We start from the raw sequence: 22,980 nt of genomic DNA on the forward strand, positions 1-22,980 counted from the left end.
CTGTTTCCTGATACTCTTGAGGTAGTGTGGGAAAAATCTGGTCTTTGTTATTATGTTTTAGGGGAGAAAAAAAAACATCACTTCACAGACCTGCCTGATCTGGCATCTTTCCCAGGAGCTAATCCCAAGAGGTACCTGATTCTCCTGGACAATTCACCTTCATTTCAGGGGGCAGCGAGTATAATATTACAGTCCCATGCCTCCCTGTGATGGATGTTTGGAGGCAAAGGAACAGAATGGAATTTTCTTTTCTTTTCTCTCTCTCTCTCTTTTTTTTTTTTTTGGACATGAAATACATAAACTGAAATGTCAATGAAGTGGCTTCTGGGGCTGGAACCCGCTGTGGTCAGCACTGCTGCAGTCTTTGGAGAATGGTGGCTCTCTCTGGACTTAGAGTGGTTTGGAAGTTTTGAGAGGCTATGGACTTCTTTGCCTTCGGATGTGGAGGATGTGTGCCTGGGGACACGAGAGGCAGCACTGAGCCCTCACAGTGGGCACGGAACATTTTTTCATGCTTTTTAGTGTTTGGCAGAAGCTGGCCGATAGCTTGTCCGTGGTACAAAGTAAATCTGTGCAAAGAGAAAATGAAGGAAAATGAAAAGATTATACTTTGTAGGTGAATGGATACAACTCTTGTTAATGTAAGAAAGAATCCCTGACAATAAAGGTTAATAGTTGACAGTCATTAGACAACTGTTATGTACCAGACACGGTGCAAAATGCTTGTGTGAAACCGAATTATCAGCCCCAATTTTTTCCCTCCCACATAATACAATATTTTATATCCATACCCCGGCATGGCTGCCTGGTGGGTGGAGACTACTTCCTCACTCCTTGACTTTGTGCCCAGCATAAAGACTTGCTTTGGACAATAGTATCTGTGATGGTTTGAAGCTGCATGTACGCTAGAAAAGCATGTTCTTAAAGCTAATCCATTCCCATGGGTGTGGACCCATAGTAAGTAAGATTTTTGGTGAGCACAATCTCAACTTGAGATGTGACCTCATTCAGGTTGGGTCTTAATCCTCTTACTGGAGTCCTTTATAAGAGGATAAAAGACAGAGAGAAGACATAGAGAAAAGCCCCAGAAGCTCAGAGAGAAAAGCCAGAAAAGCTGAGAGGGCACAGAAGCCAAGAGAGAAGCTGAGAGAAAAAAGACAGAAGCTGAAACCAATGAAACCTTGGAGAGAACGACCAGCAGACATTGCCATGTGGCAGAGTTGCTGAGAATCCCCAGTAGCCAGTCTTCTGGGAGAAAGCATCACCTGTTGATGCCTTGATTGGGATATTTTTCACCACCTAACAACTGTAAGCTTGTAAGTTAAAAAGTCCCCATTGTAAAAGCCAACTCATTTCTGGTATATTGCATTTTGTCAGCTGTAGCAAACAGAAACAGGATGCTAGTAGATGCGACTCCTACAGAGCCTCGGAATGTGCTTGTGAGGATGGGCCTGCACTGATGTGCTTCTGCCATCATCATGAGAAGAACTTGCCTTATACAGCCCCTGGAGGATGTGAAACATTGTGGAGCAGACTCAGAGCCGACATACAGATCAGAACCAAGGCCAACCAAGGCCAGGCGAGATCAGCCAAATCCCAGCAGATTTGCAGAGGCTGAACAAGGCTACATGATTTTTGTTTTAAGCCCTGAAGTTTAGGGGTGGTTTGCTATGCAGTTTTGTTATGACAACAGTTGAGTACAATGCTTTACATGCATCACTTCATTTAATCTTCACAGCAATTCTATAAGGCCAATACCACTGTTTTCTCCATTTTACAAGTGAGGAAAGTATGGCTTAGAGAAGTCAAGAATTGCCCAAGGTTTCCCAGCTAAGTGGCACGGCCAGGATCTGAATACAGGCCGATGTGACTGCAGAGCCCATGCTTTTTTTTTTTTTTTTTTTAATCGATCATACTATTCAGAGTGCCAAGTATGGTGAAAGACACAAAGATGTATAAAGAAACATACTGTGTAGATGAAGGCATAAGACATACAAACAACTCTTATGGTCAGTAAGCAATTAGTTACCTGGGTTCTAATCCTTGTTCTACTCTCACTACCTATGGGCAGCTAAGTCCCTTTCCTTTGGCCCTTGCTTTATGTATGAATGGAGTGGGGGTAGACTAGGTGGCTTAAGGACCTCCTGTATACATATTCTGTGGATGTGCTGAAACCACACTCAACCAAACATCCCTGGTCTGGAAGGAATCCAAGATGGCCCAATAACATATTTTTCATATGGAAAGTGAAATTGTTTCAAACGTTGCTTGAGTGACTCTCAGAGCTTTGGTTGCTTTTTTCCTTTACAAAGAAGATTTTTGAATAGCCCTGAAGAAAAGCACATTCAAAGAAGGTCTCTGTCCCTTATAAATAGAACAGTTGGTAAAAGTAGAAATTGAAGTATTATCCTTTTTACCTAAAACCTGTAACAGTTTTTTCCTCCCCCTACGCTTTCTTCACCTGCAGATCAAATATGTTTTGTATTTCTTCAGAGCTCATCATTTTCTTGACTGTACCTTGTTTTTTTTCTGTGTGAAGAAATAAATGTCTTCTGTTAGCTGCCAGAATTTCATTTTGTGTGCAAGTTTGAAATGCACTTGAGAATAAATATCATACTTTTAATACCCAAAGCCTCAGCCTTCATTTACATAATCTTTCCTTCTTCAGTTCTCTTCTTTAAGTCTAAATTTAGAATCTGTATCTCCTAAAATCTCCCAGGAAACTTTCTTACATGCACTGAAAATTGAGAGAGAGAGTACATATTTTGACAAAGCTTTCCTATTGTAGAATATCCTCTTGAGCTCTCCATCTCCCCAACCCATTAGAGCAGCTACATTCTCTGTGGGGTGTGGGCCACACATAGTGTGATCTGCTGTACAGAACACAGCAAGGCTTCTTCCCAGGGTTCTGGCTTTGGAGCAGAGCCTGGCGGTAAAGCCCAGGTATTGCAGGACCACCCCAGTTTATTAGCCAGCCTCTCCTGAAGCCCTTGTGGGTCGCAGATGGAGATGGTGCATCTGGAATAGCTCTTTCCCCACATTCTCCTTGCCTAGAGTATATGAATGAGGGCTCCGGGGCTACTGCAAGGAAGGAATAAACCAAGGAATTATGAAGGCTCAGTTTGCATCCCCTCTCTCCTGGCTACCTTTGGCTGGGCTGGGCTACATTGTTCCCTTCTCTTCCAGTCTCCAAACCTGCATTATCATTGTACCACTTGCTCAAACATGGCACCATACTTGTTGCATTCCACTGAACCAGCAGCAGGACTCAACTGAAAGAAAAAATAGGGGAGACACAACCAGGACTGTCCCAAACCATCCCACAGTGGGGCCTGTTGAGATTCTGGAGAAAGAGGCACTAAATGCCAGGGTGATCAGTCATTAAGCATTTATTAGGGGAACTTACATACAGAGCTACAGCTACCGTGTGATGGACAATGAGACTGGCAAGAAGTTCATGTCCTCACCTATGGCAACCGCTCTTTAGATTATATAGGTCTAAGGGACAAATGTGGCTGAATGTCAGAGGCTCATGTGCAAGTTTTGGGAAAACACCTGGTTATGTGCTCTTTTCTCAAAACAATATGTGCTGTGAGGAGCAGAATTCAAGGTTATAGCAGCCAAAGCTGAGGTGCTTCTAGGAAGCTTTGGGGAGGGGTGCCTGAGCACAAGCTGGCAGTGGACAGTGGGGCAAGGGCAAGTTCAGTGCTCTGCCAGGTAGGGAATGCTATATGGATCATAACATATGCTCTACCTGAACAGTTCTCTAAAGGGTGTGTGAGCCTTTTCCGCTAAGGGCTAAAGTACGATCTCTCTCAGGGGTGTCTACCATTATAAAAAGAGCTTCTTCCTAGAGGCCCTAAAATGTTTAACCCCACCCCCCACCCCCATCAATAATAGCAACAATAGATAAAATTAACTAAGCACTAACCATGTACCAGACAAAGCACTTGACATAAGGTATATTATCTTGTTTGAACCTCACAGTTTTACTTGTAGCTCCTTCTAGTCCCCAGCTTTTAAAGATGAAAAAATTGAGGATTCCAGAGAAACTAAGTAACTGACTGAATGTCACATAGCTGGTATGCAGATGGTAGCACTAGAATTTCAATGCTGCCTCTGCCACCAAGAGAATGAAACTCTTGTACTGTTGATGGGGTACTGCCTGACTAGAACATCTTCATTTGCTCAACACAGAGGTCCCCACTCATCATTAGCTCAACACCTAAATGACAGACAGAGGCTCACCCAAGCCTGGGTTCCTTGCCTGATCTTGGGAACCAAGAGATCACTAACCCTGCCTTTAAATGGTCCTTTGAGCCCTGAATACATGCTGAGTCCTGTGGTCCTCATTGTTTGAGAGCAGAGGACACTGATGGCCTAGATTGGCAGCCTGTATTCCAGACCTATGTTTAGCAGCTCATTTAGACAATGACCACACACCCTACATGAGGGCAGGACTTGATTACATTGGTTCTTTTTATTATTTTAAAACAATGAAGGCTTGGTATGTTCATCAGCCTACTGGATCGCAGCTCTGCAGTACACACAATGCTGATAATTAGGGGCAACTTGGACAGGAGGTCCCAATTTGTCTCTGCTTGTTCAATAGAAACCACACTTGGACATTTAAAGGGACAGTTATATGCCTGTTTCCTAGCTGTTGGCTGTGTCTCGGTTCAAAGGATAATATTTTTCCCACAACAGGAAGTTGACAAATAGGAAGTTGACAAATAAAATTTCCGTAAGATTTTGGAGTCCTTGAGGCCAGGGACTGGTTCTTACTCATTTCTGCAGCCTTAGTGTTTAGCACTTGTCTGAGATATATCTTGTGATTAATAATATTTGTTGACTAAATAGATGAGTGAAATCCTAGTTTCCTGAAAAATATCCCTCAGCAGAAAATTGACTGACTCAATGTTCATTTGTATCAACATTCTGTCTAAGTACCATCCCTATTACTTTCCCTGTTCTTTTTTTTTTTTAACCTTCTCAACCTCTCACTACCCAGGTAAAGAACACAATCCCAGAAATGGTATACATACTTCTTTTACTTGATACGAATGTAATGCCTAGAACATAGCTGATACTCAGTAAATATTTCTGGTCAATTTGCTTGATGTTTCTTTTAACTAAAATACTCAGAAAAGGGTTTTTCAGTCCCTCCTATGGAAATGATAGTACCAAGGGAAATTTTAAATTATTAAAAATTCAAACAATCCTTAAAAGAATAAGATGGCCTGGAGAAAAGCAAACCTATAAGAATTCATACCTAACCTTAAAAGATGGACATAGGGAGTATGTTTATTTTGAGAGCTGGCTGAATGATTTACTTTCAAAGCATTTTGGAAGGTACAGGGGTCATGGTGGGTGGTTGGCTCCTTAAATCAAGGAATTTCTTATAGCTTCTCTTTGATGTTGCTTCTGTGTGAGTAAGAATGGTTCTGCCTTCATGAGAAGCTAGTAATTAACTTTTGTTGCCCCAATAAATGCTAGTGAATGGAATTCATTTTTGCTCTGATTGCCGGCCAACTGTCATTCACCATCTCTTAGTGTGAGACTTCAAGATTAAAAATACCAGGTATGCACTTAACCCAGTTTTGATTTTTATTGAAGATTGCTTTGTTCAGCAAGAGGACAGTAAAGACAATCTACATATAATTAAAAAATAACAACTCATAACACTAGGTGCAACCCATAAGACTAGGTTGCTGCTTCAACCATAAAAAAAACTACACAACACAGTGGGGTTCCATAGCCTCATCATGCAGTAGGTTTTAAACATTGTGCACAGTAGGTGAAGAGATGAAATGAAAGAAAGAGGGTCTTGAATTGGCCCCTTGGTCTAGAACAGGGAGCCTCTCAAATTATAGTGTATATCCCAGTCACCTGTGGATCTTGTTTATCTGATTCAGTATGTCTGGGGCAAGGCTCAATATTCAGCTTACTCGCCAGCCACATCATTTCTTAACTTCCCTTGAACTTTGTATTTGAGTTAGACTTATGTTTCATGCCATGCTTTTCTTCCTGGTTATTTCAGAAGCTGAAAACCTTCCCCTGGAACCTCTTGTGTGACCTTTCTACTTATTCTTCTAGGTTTGATGCCCTTTCCAAGCACTGTGACCTCCCTTCTCATTGTTTCTCTCACTGGTTTGTCGTCCTGTTCCTTGTTCGACTTCGTGTCTAGCATGCAGTAAGTGCTCAACAAATGTTTGTTGAATGAATTTTTGGTTTATAAATAAACAGCACCTAGGGAAAATCTCCACAGGATATTAACATTAACATCAGGCTCTGTCCCATGCTGGTCCTAGTACTCAGAAAGCAGCAAGGCACAGATGAACAAACCATGTGTTTCACTCTCATCATCTGTAAGAATCTTTGGAAAAGACCACTGTGTTCTACCTACATGTTGCTTTCTCAGGAGCAGCATGATTCCTACGTGACATCTGACAGTCAGTTCTTTATTTAGGGGCAGAGTAAGTTCATTCTGACCCTCTGGACCCCAGTTACTGGACTAGGTCTACATGAGGCATTTTCCATGGCATAACTGATGAAAGTAAACTATCAAGAATATCCTCTCTCCCTGCTGGAGAACTTTCTTCCCCAGGTATTTTAATTTAGAAATTTTGCTTGTCCATGAAGCCCTAAATATCAGTGGAACAGATATTAGAGTCCACAGTTGAATCTACTCATTTATGGACAAGGAAACTGCACTCTACTGAGATGGAGTGACTTGCCCTAAGTAGGTAACTGAGTTGGTTTGGTGATGGAGTTTTTTCACTTTTTAAGTGCAAGGCACTTTCTACATATTATTAAAAATCTTCACAACTCTGTAAGTTGTATGTTATTATTCCCTTTATACCCAAGAGGAAACTGAAGCTGAGAGAAGTTAAATAACTTGTCAAGGCCTCATACGTGTGGCTTTTTGGGGATGCAAACCTATTGCTGTCTGATTTCTAAATCTGGATTCTTTCCACCTCTGAGGATGTTCAGCATTGGAAAGGAACACTGGTCCAGAAATTGGGAGACTTGGCTTGGAGTTCTGGTTCTGATATATATTCCCCCCACCATGTATCACAAACATTCCATCTAACCTCTCTTGGCTGCTGTCTAACATATTTAAAACAAATAAGGTGATCATATAGTTTATCCAGATGTGGACACCTTTGAAAGTGAAAGGTGAAAGGAGTAGACAACGTTGGTGTTCCAGCAATAGACTCTTCTTGTCCATTTTCAGGTGTCACCTCAAACCTAACCAATTCCCCAGCTTCCCTATTCTTCAGCCTCTTAACACCTAAAACCCTGGCTTGTCTTGGAAGGCTGCCCAGAGGCTCCTGCAATTGTTTTGTCCCTTCACATAGAGAGTTTTAAACGCCTGCAAATTCACTTCCCCTGGGGTAACTACCCTCAGCCAAGACTGTTGGAGTGTTGGAGTGTGAAAGTCTAGCTTGCAGGCCTCAGGATTGGACAACTCTGAGTCATAACTTACAGTCCAGAACTCCCCTGAGGGACTGAGCTATCCACCAAATGGCTGTGCACGAGAGGGTACCTGGGCTGTGCTTTCCCCCTGCCATGTCTTGCTTCCTCCACTCCCTTAGTGAGCTTCCCTGCTTCCCTATGAGCACTTCCCTTAATAAATCACCTGCATGTGAGTAGTCACCACAGGGTGTGCTTTTGGGAAAACTGACCTAATACAGTGGGGCTATGAATAATTCTGCCAGGAAAACCAGGACTCTCCTGGACCAATGCTCATGTGTGGCCATCTCAACTGAGAGAAATGGACTGGATGATGTATTAAGGTCCCTTTAAGCTAGAAAACAAAAGCCTATAACTTTATGCCCCCCCACTCTTTCCTCAGTTCAGGGCTAGACCCCACTCTGTCTTGCCTTCCAGAGAAGAGACTGATAGAGGCCCGCTGATCAACACAATGGTCGGAGCCCTCAGTGCCAGCTTTTAGCAAGCATAGATGGCTGATTTACATACCGGTCCACTTTGAAAGCTGAGGGTAGTAGATGGATTTCTGGAACTCTTGTTAACACAGGGATAAAGGTGAAGAATCACAAACAAATGGGCAACAGTGCTTTCAAATGATTGCTCCCAAGAATCAATTGCCATGATGTTGTATGGCAATCCAAGCCAAGCCGAGCTTGCTGTCGAGAATGTGAAGGGAAGTTGCATTACTTTCTGACTGGAATGATCTATGTATGTTCTAGAGACATTAAGCCACGATTGTGGTCCAGGGCAAGGCATTGCTACGTCTCTCCTGGTTGGCTACAAACGCTCTCTATCTTTTCTCCTTGCTGCCATATGAGTCTTACCCAATAGAACTTTTATCACAGAGCAGCTGGAGTGACACAAAAATGAACATCAGATCAAGTCACTCCCTCACTAAAAACCCTCCAATTGAGTTTTTCAGCTCAACTACAATGCAATTCAAAGTTTTAACCATAAATGACAAGGCCCTTCACAACTGGACTTCTCCCTTTGAAGTCTTTTCCTACCACTTGTCCTCGTGTTTGCTGCACTATGGATAAGATGGACTCACTGCTGTTTCTTGAAGATGCCAAACCCACTCCTGCCTCTGGGCATTGCATGTGCTGCTCCCATATCCTGGAAAACTCTTCTCCCAGAAACTCTTATGTCATGCTCCCTCATTTTACCTTGGCATTAGCTTAAATGTCACCTCTTTAGCAAGGTCACTCTACCTAAACTGACCCTCCTCTTGAGCTGCTCTCTAGTTTCTCACCTGCTTTATTTTTCTTTATAGCGATTACCACTATCTGACAATATATCATATATTGTGTCTTGTTGTTATGGGTTGAGCTGTGTCTCCTCCAAAAAGATATTCAAGTCCTAATACTCAGCCTGTGAATATGGCCCTACTTTGAAATAGGGTTTTGAAGATGTAATTAGTTAAGATGAGAGGTGAATAAAGCAAATGGTCAACAGTGACTTCAAACCATGCCTTTCAAGAATCAATTGTCATGAAGTTATATAGCAATCCAAACAAGCTGAGCCCTAATTGGCCCTAATTCAATATGACTGGGGTCCTTATAAGAGGGGATTTGGTCACAGAGATGGACAGACACAGGGAGAATGCTATGTGATGAGAGGGATAGAGACTGAATTGCTGCAAGCCAAGGATTGCCAAAGATTGCAGGCAACGACCAGAAGCTAAAAGAGGCAAGGAGCAATTCTCCCAGAGACTTCAGCTGTCCCTGCCAACACTTGCTTTCAGACTTCTGTCCTCCACAAAGAATACATTTCTATTGTGGTTAACACCTGGGTCTGCGGCACTTTTCTATGACAGTCCTAGGAAACTAAGACACTTACCTTTAGAAGGTAAGTCCCATCAGCCAGGGGGTGCTCTGACACTGGCACCCAAGCAGTGCCTACCCATGCAGATGCCTCATCAAAGTGTGATGAATGTGTGCAGCAGGTTTATGAGCAGGAAAGATGAGAAGCCTAATGTGTATTTTTGTCCTCTGGGGTAACTACCCCACCTCCCTGTGTTCCCAGACTACAGGAGAACCACAGCCTGGAAAGGACACTTCTCAAAGGTATTTTGATGCCTCCAGTACCAGAATTTCTGAATTTTTAACTATTATCTTAAATGCTGCCAAGTTTTATGTATGGATATAATTATTCAAGGCCTCTAACCCTGTCCCCCAATCTGAGTCTAAAGGTGAGCTCTCCTCTATTTTATCTGCTCATCTGACAACTTCTTGGACTTAGGATGTGTTATAAGAAGTAAAAGGAGGGATATTTAGAAGCTAAATTCCACCTCCCACCTGTGAGCTTCAGCACCTGGTCAAAGGCCCCAGGAAATTCCTCTTCTTGTTTCTTGTATGTGACAAAACTAAAATTGGAAGCCTGTGCTGCTCTTTCTGCTCTGTACACTTTGGGAAAGATACAAAAAAACCCTGGTATGGTTCAAAAGAGAGCAATGTGAGGGGAGGAGTAAGGAAAGCAAAGGATCCAAGAAGTCTACAAACCAATTCAAGAATCCCCCAAAAAGCTTAAATCCAAAGTGACAGCTGGATAATTATCTCCAAAGCCATATATCTGGGTGTACGTGATAGCAGGCATGGAAAAAGTCTGGTCGTTCACCCTTCCAGAAAACTGTCCTATACCCCTTGACAAGTTTTCTATAAAGGGTGAGACAGTAAATATTTTAGGCTCTGTGGGCCAAGTGGTCACATACTCTGCCATTGTAGTGGGACAGCAGCCGTAGATGATAAAAATGAATGAATGAACACGAGCGTGGCTGTGCTCAGGGGCCATATAAAATAGACAGCAGTCTGGACTGGGGTGTGGGTCATAGTTGTCCCCCCCCCCCATTCCTGGCTTCGATATAAATTGTTTGAGGGGCAGTGGGGCTTAGTGGAATGAGGATGGACTTTGGATCCAAACTGACCTCGAACTGAGCCATGGCATTGCCACTTACAACTGTGTGGCTTAGCTTACACAGAGAGGTGGCTGCACCTCTCTCAGTCTCAGTTTAATCATCTAAAACATGGGAAAATAACCACAGACTTTACAGTGTTTCTGTAAGGATCAATTTTAAAGCATGTGATGCACCTGGGACTGAGCCCACCGCAATCACTCCTCCACTCCCCCCTTGGCATGACTCTGCCTGTGGGAGGCCTTCAGACAGCGGTCATGCTGGGGCCCCTGGAACCAGACTATCTGGGTTCAAATCCTGGGCTGTCACTTTGCAGCCAAGTGACCTTGGGCAAAACACCTGAGTTCTCTGTGCCTGTCAAAGGAAGATAACAATAATAAATAACTCCAAAAGAGTTGTGAGGATGGAGTAATGTAGCACACAAAATGCTTATTTATTCCTGGCACAGAATGTGCAGTCGTTACTCCATGGTGGTCCCCAGCGCCTCAGAGCTGCTTATCAAAGTCATGGAGTCATGTAAACACTAGGCATCGGGAGACCTCATTGCTAGTTGGGTTTACAATTAACAGGCTGGCTCAGTGAATCACTTTCCCTCTTGGGGCCTCAGATTCCTCATTTCTAAAATGAGGATTCTGTACTAAGTATGCCCTAAAATTTTACCATTTTAAACTTAAGACTTCCTGACAAGAACGTTTTCTTTTAAGAATTAAAGCAAGTGTTCAAAAATGCTATATAATTTGTGTTTGTATTAATTTGTATGTTTTAAAAATCTTTATCACTGTGATAATTTTATGCCCAAAGCAATTTGACAATGAACTAATTTCAAAATTAAAGTGGTAAAAAAAGTTCTATTGTAACATGAAGGACACAATTTACACATTTGAAGGATTCTTACAATCCTAGAAGTGAGTTAATATTTCCCATTACATTAGGAATGAACAGGAACTGATTCTGGATTTTGTTGTTTTTAGTTTTCTCTGAGAGCAGGAGAGACTTGGGAATCTCTCACAAATCTTTGAATAAATAGAAGTGATTCTCATCTGTGTGCGATTATGTCAGTGCAAATGGGCTTTCAGATAGGAAAATAGATGCAATAATTCCTCAAGCAATTATTCAAACATCACCAAATCAGATGGTTTGCTTCCAGGAGAACTGGGTGGCCCAGAGGTTTGATGTCTCTATAGCACCAAGATTCTCTGCTCCGTAAGAGGACATTTAACTATCTACAAGTTGAGTCATGTGGAACAACTTATTTGTGAAAATCTCTCCCCCCACCCCACCCAAGCAAATCCATTTACCCACCAGTACTCTTCCTGCAGGCCTGCTGGTTGCATTTTTGGAATTCTGGGGGTCTGGGTTCATGATCACACAGGCACTGGCCTTGGTCCTCGGTTCTATTGTCCTCTGAGGAGACACAATGGACAGTCCTCTTCTGAAGGCCACCGCCACAGGAAGCAGTGCACTGAGAGAGAGAGAGGAGGCACAGCAAGAGTCAGAATTCTTCTCCAGGATCACTAGGAGGACACCAGCAAAACATGCCTAACCCTGCTGTGGTGGAGTATGGAAAGGACGCAAATACCCAAAACCTTTTCAAAAGTCACAGAATGAAGGTACTAATAATTTGGAACTGTGAATTTAGGAATCCTGTATTATATGGCTATGTAGATTGAATTGGGCTTAATTTACTGTCAGGTTCTCCAAAGAATGTGCTCTTCTTTCCACATTTGAGAATCACCTCACTCCCCTGTTGCATGGCTGCAACATTTGATCTAGGCACTCATGTTAGTACAATGGAGCCCTGCTCCCTGGCCTGAAATGATTTGTCCAGGGGAGGGTCCCTGAATCAAGTTGGACTAAGCTGTCCCTTCTATGGGAATCTGGAATGGTGACCCAGCACAAGATTCCATCTAAGGCTGAAATATGCAAACATTGGGCCATTTGGTGGCTGTATTTCCTGCCAGGTGGGCTGGACAGGGAGAGAAAAACAGTCAAAGAAAGCATGAAAGAATGAAACATATGTACAGAGAGGATCAGGAATGAGAGATGGAACACTTGCAGGTTAAAACTCCCAACCAAAGCACTCATGATGAGTTTATGGAGTGAAACTTACAGACGGAGGTTGAAATGTAAGCCAAATAGAAGAAAAAATCATACCTGAGCCTTGGTGCCTCAGCTCTCTCATTTCTTAGGACAATTTATGATTTGAGGTTGGGATCAGATGTGAAGAAAGGATATGGAATCAAGATTAAGGTGAAAGAGAAGTAGGAGAGGAAGACCATGGTGGGATGGGGAACGAATTTGGAATAGAGGCAGGGAAAGGGTAGAGTATAGAGACTGGGGAAGGAGCAGAGCAGAACATGGGTGTGGATAAGGTTTCACTGTATTGTCATGTGTGGCTGCCTTGAGGCAGACTAGAGATTCTCTGGCCTGTGAAAGCAGCTTATGTAAGATGATTCCTGGAGATGATCAGATAGTGTGTTTGAACTTACTGCACATACCCTTATGATTTACTTTCATTTCATGTTTTATTACTTTACGCCTCATCTTAAATTATTAAAATCTCCTAGAGGGCAGAAACCAGCTCCTCTTTCTTTGTCCTGTGGAAGAGAGAGAAGAGAGCTAGACACATCCAGACAGTCAATAAATATTCATTGATTGACTGATTGAAGGACCACAGGTTGTAAATTGGGGGAAAATATTTCATTTATATTTATATTAGACTCTAAATAACAGGCCCCAAATATTACATTTTTCACTTGAAATCTTACTGTATACTCAGCTCACAAGGTACAAGAACATTCACAGAGACCCCAGGAATGCCCACCATCGTCAGCCACCTCTCTTAAGAGAGTGGCCCCGCAGGAAGTGAGGGAATCGGCTCGCTGCTGCATCCGCCACCCGGGACGTGAGCTCGAGGAGGCTGTGGTGCCTCTGGCCCGGGGTTGAGATGGCAGCAGGTGTCTATGAGGTGGGTGGGGGCGAGAGGCCAGCAGGATGGAGGAGAGCAAGGGAGAGGAGGAGGGGGTGGCTACAAGGCGATGAAGGCCGATCAGAACCCCAACTGGGAGGCCACCCTTAACGGCTTCCTGCAGCCCCCGCTGTCCCACTGTCGATCCCAAGCCCTGTCCGAGAGACTCCAGGGCGGGTAACAGCTACTGACAGTGCCTGCCGTCTCCATGGACAGGAATAGCCCCAAGGTGGGGTTCTCCAGCCCCCACCCCCCGCCACCAACGAAAGCCAGTGGGGTGATCACGATGCGGAAGAGCTACGACCCCACCCCCACAGCTCCACCATCAACATCAACACCTCCATCTCCAAGTTCTTAATGAATGCTCTAACTACTGAAGATTATAATCGTCTATAAGACAGTACTAATAAGATAGTACAAAATATAATTTTGACACATACTGGCCAAAATTGGATGGTGCTATGGATTAGAGTCCTGGTTAAAGGTCCATATCCTATGAAGGGATATACAGTTGCTTATTATAAATGTGTATTCTGACAGCACTCAGAACAGATTTATAGTAATCTGATTAAAAATACAGTTAATCACTTAGAGTGTTGAAGGAGCTGCAGGCCAGCCCTCCAGATCTCTATATTGAAAGATTTAAAACAGCTTTTGGACAATATATGGGAGCATTGCAGAGCATTGTGCCTCTTTTCATATACATGAATTAACTTTACATTGAAACCCAGCCTAACAGAGGCTTAAAAGATGACCTTTTAAAGCTGTTTATGGAACATGTTGCAGAAAAGCACATTTAGAGCCTAATGCTTTTACTTTTAGAAGCCCAGTCAACACCATTTCAGGTCACACCTTCAACTATGCAAATATTATAGAAGGCCTATATACTCTCAGACCAGAGTGGCTTCAGATGGCTCTAACTCTGTTCTCTAAACTGATTCTAAACATTCTCCCTCTGGTGGTGGAATCTGAACTTTCTGAACATGCTGCTCAGGACCAGAAGCTTCACAGAGCACTTACACAGAATGGTTTTATAAGAGGTGACTAGCTCCGGAAGAAAGCTGGGGATGAGTTGTCTTACAACAGCTCATCAGCATGTGCAAGTTCCAGAGGGTACAGACAGTGAATGTACTGAATGTAATTTTTTCCTGAAAAGAAGACACACTGGAGCTGCAGAGACTGTATTCAGAGCACAGCGGGGGTCCTGTAGGCACTAAGGAATTCTTTCACAAAGCTATTCTCTGAAGAGGGTGGTGGACTTCTTACTTTGGTTTGTAATTTTAAAAAACAAAACTAAACAGTCAGTTGCTTCTAGACTTGAGGATGGTTTTGAAATGGGACAATCTTTTAATGAGTTTATCTACAGATTCCATGAGGATCAAACATCTTGAAAAGTGACCATTGCTAAGTGAAAACTGGCAGCCGAAATCAGCAGCTTCCTCCAAAAATAGAAGAATCTTTTTTTTCTCAAACACTTGTTTTGTTCGTTTGTATAGTTGGCCCTTTCAATGTATTGGTTTTACATCAAGATATCTTTTGCTTTAAAAACAAATAGATCATTACAATACAGTATTTTTCACCCATGACCAAAACAACCTCTTTTTAAAAGAGTTGGTCTCGGTTTAACATTAGAAAGTGTTGTTAAAGGAAAACGCTAACTCTGCTTTTGCTGTAACTTTCCCCCCATCAGTTCAAAACTTTTTCTACTCTGTACTTTGAGCCTGTGCACTTTGCAACTGTGTGACCATGTTGTCAAACTCACAGATACTTCCTGAAGTCGATATCGTGTCACAAAATAACCCACTGAGGTGTCAGGTTAGACTTTGTAGCAGAATGCTAATGAAGCAGGAAAACAGAAACACCCTGTACACTGGTCAATTTTCCCCTGCAACACTATGAGCATATTCCTATAAATATTGGGGACCAATTCTTGTAGAACATTTCCATTCCCTTCATCACTTAACATGATTTCACCAGCTGCTGTTAATATTGCCAGTACACTGGTTTGAGGGTGAGAGATACTTTAGCACTAAAGCTTCCCTTTTAATATTGTTGAGAATTATCCAACAGAAGAGCTGCTTCCTGTGATGCTTTAGGAAGCAGATATGGTTATTACATCCAAATAGAATCAATGGTGTGCAGGTATTATCCATTTCATTTTTCATGGGTGGGATAAACACTTTAAGAAAAAGGTCTGCATCTTTTAAACATTGTGTTCTTGAATGTAATAGGGAAGAAGTAGCACTGCTGTTTTGAGGCTCCCTACCAGCTGAGGCAAAGGTATATTTTCTGTTCTCCAACTACAGTGCTATTTAGCTCCTTATAAAAGGCTCTGAAATCTTTGTAGTTGTTTTTAAACACAAAGATAAGTAGAAAGATGTGGTGAGGAAAAATTGTTTTTCTTCTTAATTTTGTCAGAATCTAAATTGAACACAGGCGTCACTCTATTCTGCCATGTCAGACTAATATATAGCTTTTCAGAGAACTTGGGACAAAAAAAAAAAGACGACTTATCAGGGATACTGTCAAACTTCTGATCTGCAGGTTTTTCACAGAGTCGACTCTGCAAATTCAGTTTGTCCTTATTTGGGGAGTGAGGTGGGTGGGAGAATTAGAAAAGTGGTACTGCGAGCAAGTAAGCCATCTAATAGAAATCCTCTATTTGTAAAATTATTATACAGAGAAGTAAAAGTAAAGGTGGTCAGATTTATTTTTTTTCTAAGTACTTATCAAGCAGCATTGGTGAATTTTGTGGAGAACTTTGAACTGGACTCATTTAACTCTGTGAGCATCTTATATTGTTTTGATAAACACTGAATTACTGTAAGGATATATACAGGCTCTCACCATGACCTGTACAGTTTGATTTGCTATGTCAGTAACATTCTAGCATCAAGGAAGAATATTGAACATTCCATTTTATCAATGGAGTGTTTGCTGCAGGCTTATAAATAACACCTGGAACTGAAGTTTTTCCTGAGTAGTTTTAATAATTCTGAAAGGAAGTAAAATTGAAATATTTTTTCAATTGTGGATGAATTCTTCAGTTTCTTAATAATATACCTAAATGCTTTTTCTGGGAAAGAGCATTCCTTATAAAAGCATGATATTATGATATGAATGTGCATTAAAATCTTTGGATGCTTTTGCGTTACTAAGTTAATGCAGGGAAAAAAAAAAAAAAAGAAAACTCACCCTGGGGAACCACCAATAAACAGAATATTCATACCAAATCCCATTTCCCACTGAGACCTCCAATATAGGGGCTAAGAGGTGAAGCATCACATTTTTCTTAACATCCACTGCTTTATTTTATTCTACTTTGCACAAAGCTCAAAGTGTGATGATCAGCATAGAGCCTCATGTTTGTGCTATAAAGTCAGAGCTTTCTGTGATTAAGCCTGAGATAATTTTATTCAGTGAATTCATTTCAAATTCTCATGTATGTTAACAAGAAACAAACAGTAAAAAAATAACTACTCAGTTGATCTTGAGTAAATACATTCTTTTTGCATCTGCTATTAATACATGGCCGGCACTGTTCTAAGTGTTGAGTAAGTAACTTGAGCTCAAATCTTTGTAACAAACATGTAAAATAAGATTTGTTTCCTGATTTTACAGAAATAGAAATAGATGCCCTCCCCTGCTTTTTTTCCTTTTTACTATGGCATTTGTAGACCTTACTATGGAGACGCATATCCTTCAGATTTGGAAAATTTTCTTGTGTTATTTCTTTGATAATTCCCTCCCTTCTATTTTCCATTCTTCCTTTTTGGAATTTTACTACTTTGAAATTGTACCTTCTGGAATGATGCTCTAATTAATCTTTTATTTTCTTTGTCTTTATTCTCTTTTCCTTGAGCGATCTCCTCAAATTATTTTCCCAAACTTTCTATATAATTTTAATTTTTGCTATTTTCAAAAACTTTAATTACTCAGTTTATTCTCTGAATATTCCTTTTATTTGGATTCATATTCTCATGTCATAGATTCAGTCTCTTATTTCTCTGAATTTGGAGGGTAGTTCTGTAGTTCCGTTTCTTGCATTGCTCTATTTAATTTCCTTTTGTTATGCTTGTTTTTCTATTTTGCCCTTCATGTCAGGGATTTACTCAAATGTCTGGTAATCTTTGGCTATTTATGTTTAAAATTGAGGCACCTAATAGCTGATTGGGAGCACTTATTGAGGGGTGGTTTCATAAAAGGGTGATCAGGAAGATTCTATTATGAAAGAGTTTTTTTCTCTTGAAACTAAGCCAGTCCCCTGCCTTCATGGAGTTCAGTGGGGGAAGAGGACATAATACTATTTACTGTGTATATTTTCACTTAGTCTTTGATCTTTTGGGGTTCAGGATGAGCCCTCTTGACCCCACCAACTTTGCCTGTATCTAGGGTCTCTGCGGCTTGCCTCTCCAGAAAAAAGACCTCTGGCTGTGGTTGGGATGTAAGAGAGGACCTGAAGATCCAATTGTTTCTTTTACAAACTTTCAACCAACTCCCACCTTCCCTCTACCCTCATTCCTGTCTTCAGAGGTACCTGGGAATCTGCTTGCCTCTTGGCATGCCTGCTGCAGACAGCTTTTAGTTTTCTCTGGCATGCTCACTGAGTTGCAAGTTTGGCCATCTGCTATCACCTTCCAAAACTTTGTTGACCCTTCTCCCTGCTGTCGTCTCCTGTCCTCTTTGTCTTTGTGGGTTTTTTGCCTTTTTGCTTTGTTTTGTTTTTATACCCCTTTTCTTGTTATTTAATAGAATTTTGGGAACACAAGCAAATGTGTATGCTCAACTCACCATGTCCTACTGAAAGTCTCTGTAACTTGTCTTTTTCACTTAACAATAGATCATGGAGGGCAGGAGCAATTCCAAAGGTTCACTTGGTAGACTTTAGCCTACCCCAATTTTTTGAGATGCATGATCGATGAATTCTTGATGGTTCTTCCAAAGACCATTCAATGCATGTCTATCTGCAAGAGACTGTTACCTCTAACTCCTTCTAAAGAAATTTTGAGCTGCTGCTGTTGGAAATTTTTACATTTCAGCAATATGAATCTACCTCATTTTTAAAAGGACCACACTATAATTAACTAATCAATTAATTAATTACCCACCCAGTTCTTCCATCAATGAACATTTAGCTTATTTTCAGGACTGGCTATTTCAAACAACATGGCGATGATCATCTTTCACAGACATTTATGATAACTATTGATCACATATTTATGGGCTAAATTATTAGAGGATAAATTGGCTCAGACAGGTAATCTACAAATTTTAAGTTTCTCACTGATTTAATACTATCTGTTCTAACTTCAAATAGGTTTTGCTGGTCTCTCCCTTCTCTTCCAGGTTCCATTGCTTTCAGCTTCTTGCTCCCATGGCTTTTTTTCTTTCCCTGTATTCATTCCATTTATAAAGGACTCCAGTAATAGGATTAAGTCCCATACTGAAAATGGTGGGTCACACTTTAAGTGAAGCAGCCTCATCAAAAGTCCTGCTTACAAAGGATTAACTTTAAGAATACATTTTTCTGGGGAACATCCAGTTTCAAGCCACCACGCAGGTAATGAAGAAATGTGCTGGAAATATGGCTGAAGAGCACCATCACCACAATGTCTAACCTCAGTGCTACCTAAATGTCAAAATGAGGAGCATACTGCATTCTTCAGGCAAATGGAGATGTTTTCAAAAATTTTCTCTTCCCAGTAAGTAATCTAAGAGCTTTATATGCATCACACATCATTACTATTATTATATTTACTGGGCTATCATCATCATTCCTGTCAGAAAGAAAATTGCATCATCCAGCTTTCCTTTATAATGAACAATAAGTACTCAGTCAGGGAACTGGCAGTGAGACTTAGAAATGTTCATTTGTAGTTTTTAATCTTCCTTGGTATTTTGTGTCCCTCTGTGGGTTAAAATTTGTAACATTTTCCATGATGGTTCTCATCATATCAAAATTTCCCTTCTAATGACTTGATTATGATGCTTATATTATTGTACAGAGTTTCAGGGTACTTATGACAAGCCTAATCCTGAAGCACATCTTTATTTATTGGATATAATCTTCTCAGGCTGTAAAAATAAAGGTAGATGAATAAGATTGATTTTGGAATGACTACATTTCTAATGCATGGTAAATAAAATCAATTTCCAAGGGAGATATTGTATGATACTTAGACATAAAATGATAAATTACATTTTATGAAAAAATATAACTGCACATGACATTTTCTGTTGTTCATGAGTCCCATGGGGCCTGGCAGATGCTTAGTAAACTGCATAACCACAAGCCTTCTCTGATGCCAGTCTCCTTTAACAATTCATCATGAATCAGTAAAAGATGCCAATGGAAATAGGGTATTCATAGAGAATACTATGGGTCTTGTGTGTCTAAAGGCATTTTTTAAGCTATAAAAATGATAAAATATGTATCTTTTATTTGTTGCAGTCTGATTGATTGAATGCATATTGTTCCTTTAGCAGTAATGAATCATCTCATCCTTCCAGGATAACCAAGTGGGGTCTCAGTTGGTCAAAGACCAACACAGCTTTAAGTCGGATCCATCAGCAGGAGCTCTCTGGGAAATACAAGTCACAAGTCAGATACCTGGGGCTTTTCTGCTGTTCAAGCCACTTCCAGCTTTGGGGGTCAGATACTCCTGGGCTTAGAGTACAGCTCTGCCACTGAGACAGGGTACTTAAACTCCCTAAGCCTCCATTTCTTCACCATTAAAATATAGACGAACTACTGTCTGTCAAATACGGCTGTTGTGAGGATTAAATGAGATAAGTACATGAAGGTCTCAGCCTAGCATCAGGTACATAGTAAAGACTCAATAAATAGTGTGTTAATTTCCTAGAGCTGCTGTAACAAATGACCATGCCCCGAATGGCTTAAAGCAACAGAAATTTATCCTCTCACAGTTCTGGATGCTAGAGGTTCTGAAATCAAGGTGTTGGCAGGGCCAAGCTTCCACCAAAACCTTGAGGGGAGAATCCTCCCTTGCCTCTTCTAGCTTTCGGTGATTGCCAGCAATCCTTGGCGTTTCTTGCCCTGTAGATGCATCACTCCAATCTCCGCCACCCTTCACATGGCCATATTCTCCCTGTGTGTCTCTGTCTTCACTTAATGTTTTCCTCTTTGCATCTACGTCTCTTTTCTTCTTATAAGACACCAGATCTCTTGGATTAGGGTCCACCCTAATTCAGTATGATCTCATCTTAACTTGACTACATTTGCAAACACCCTATTTCCAAATGGGGTCACAGTCACAGGTACAGGGGTTAGAACTTCAACATATCTTTGTGGAGGATACAATTCAACCCATAGCAAATCGTAATTCTTATTATCAGTACTGGTGGATGCAAACTGGTTTAACTATTTGGGAAACACCAGCTGACACAGAGATATCAAAATGTCTTTAGACCTTCCAGGAGGTAAGTTTGACCTCCGTTCAGGCCTGGCTCTGTAGAGTAGTCTGCAGCTGGCTCTGATCTGTGAGCTGTTGTAATGCCCCAGCCCCAGAAGGAGAGCACAAGGTTCTCTGCCTTTGTGTGAGGTTTGGTTTTACCTCTATCACCCTACTTTAGGTCTGCTTTCCTGTGGTTTCCCTTGAATCCTGGATCCAGTATTTATCTCTCAGCCTGACCTTTACTAAGATACAGGTGCTGCTGTTGCTCCCAGATTGCCTGACCCTGGTGTCACGGGTATTTTCCCTATCTGTCTTGTCTTGGTTCGATGGCTTAGTTTGACATGCAAGCCTGCTTGTCTGGCCCCAGGGCTACCCACATTCAGCCTGTCTTATAAAAGGCATGCTTTGTGGAAGGTGCATCCATATTGAAGAAGCTCTATCAACATGTCATATTTGATCATTCAAGAAGATCCTGATGTTGACAACAGCAAACTCTCAAGTTTCTGGCCTAGAATAGATATGAAAGAGTGGACAAAGTGCATAGTAAAATGCTGTTTTTAGATTTCCTTAGGAAACCTGAGTTTAAATATTAGACTCCTTACTCTTTTGCAACTATTAAATTAGCAAAAAAAAAGTTAACTAATTTTGAGAGGCTTAACTGGCACCCATGTTTTGCTGATGGCAGAGAATATTAATTAGGCAACTATTTATTGGGTGCCCACTGATGGACACTCTAACAAAGAGGAATGTTTAAATAACTTATGGTCAGTTTTATGGAATATTATTGTGAATAATGGGTTAACCTTAGGCCTCGTTCAGCCTACCTGAGGTGAAAATGACCTTGAAGTATGGTTTCTTTGGAAACAATAGAGTTAAGGTGAACATGGAAAGTTATGAACTGCCTTGTCCATGGGGAAACTCCTAGAGTGTAAGACTGGCCCATACTGGGGGACCCATGTGTTGAGGCATGGCCTTGGGCTCGCATGACTACAATGGTAAAATATTTGCATGAACTGAGGCTGAGGCTTCTCTGTGTCAAGGTGCACAGCTCTTGCTCCATGCCAGCCACATACACCCTGTACGGGTCAGGAGGCAAAATAAATTGAGCCTTGAGTAACTGCTGGACTTCCTGAAGAAACAAGGCTGCTGTATCTACTATATTTCTTGATCACATGGTGCTGTACGGCTAAGTAAACAAAACATCAACTTAAAGCCTGTTGGATTAATAATTCTGATTGCCGATTTGAACCTCTGTTTGAACTGATCATAGCTGTGCAGGTGCAGTTATGCAGCCATGAACAATGAGAATTACTGGGAACACAGCAATATAAAATTACTTGAGGGTACTATGTTGAGCAAAGTACTGCATTGGGTGTGTTATAATTATAACCATAAAAATATATTAGCATGGGAACATGTTACTTTCAAATATGTCTGTAGTTGTTTTAGTTTCCTGGCTGCTAAAGCAAATACCATGCAATGGGTTGGCTTAAAGAATGGCAATTTATTGGCTCACAGTTTTGAGCCTGGGACAAGCCCAAAATCAAGGTGTCATCAAGGTGATGCTTTCTCCCAAAAGGCTGACCATTCTGAGGTTGGCTATTGGTGATCCTTGGTCCTTGGCTTTTCTGTCACATGGCAATGCACATGGCAGCCTCTCCTAGCTTCTCAGTTCCATTGACTTCCAGCTTCTGGCTGTTTCCTGTGTCTTTCACTCTGTGACCTTCCCCATAAGGCCTTCAGTAATAGGATTAAGACCCATCTTGATTCAATTGGGACATACTTTAACTAAGTAACATCATCAAAAGGTCCTATTTATAAGGGTTCACACCCATGAGAATGGATTAAATTTAAGAACATGTACTTTCTGGGATACAAAATTCTAAGCCACCACAATAGTTAAGGGGTTGTGCATCAGAACTTCTTGGTTTCTTTGCCTCCCAACCACCGGCCACTTGATTTGCCCCGGCTGCGGTGGCAATAGATTTCATGAGAGCACAACCCAATGGCCCTCGCCTCATGTTCATGCAGGATGCCCTTCACTTCCTGCTCTGGGCTTCTTGTTGCCAATGAGAAGTGAGACACATGGGACCTGTTCGTATCCACACATAGTCAACCCAGAAAGAGGGGGATATTAGCCCTCCATGGGGAGACTTTTTGCCCAATGGGAGACAGAATTCAGTAGAAAAATC

At 41.4% G+C, this 22,980-nt stretch overlaps 1 protein-coding gene and 1 pseudogene across 1 annotated transcript in view; one reads left to right on the forward strand and one right to left on the reverse strand.

Moving 5' to 3' along the window:
* Positions 1-269: 269 nt before the first annotated feature.
* The window catches only part of ADAMTS12 (ADAM metallopeptidase with thrombospondin type 1 motif 12), a 459,352-nt gene continuing 436,641 nt past the window's right edge, over positions 270-22,980 (reverse strand). Inside the window, exons 23-24 of the mRNA XM_037799243.1 lie at positions 11,708-11,867; positions 270-569 (exon numbers count right to left, since the gene is read on the reverse strand). Of these exons, the coding sequence (XP_037655171.1) occupies positions 418-569; positions 11,708-11,867 (312 nt within the window). The 3' untranslated portion in view covers positions 270-417. The remainder of the gene's footprint in view (positions 570-11,707; positions 11,868-22,980) is intronic.
* LOC119506514 lies at positions 13,369-14,499 on the forward strand (annotated as a pseudogene).

The sequence above is a fragment of the Choloepus didactylus genome, chromosome 11 (assembly GCF_015220235.1).
Source record: "Choloepus didactylus isolate mChoDid1 chromosome 11, mChoDid1.pri, whole genome shotgun sequence".
In the NCBI taxonomy this organism is placed as follows: Eukaryota; Metazoa; Chordata; class Mammalia; order Pilosa; family Megalonychidae; genus Choloepus; species Choloepus didactylus.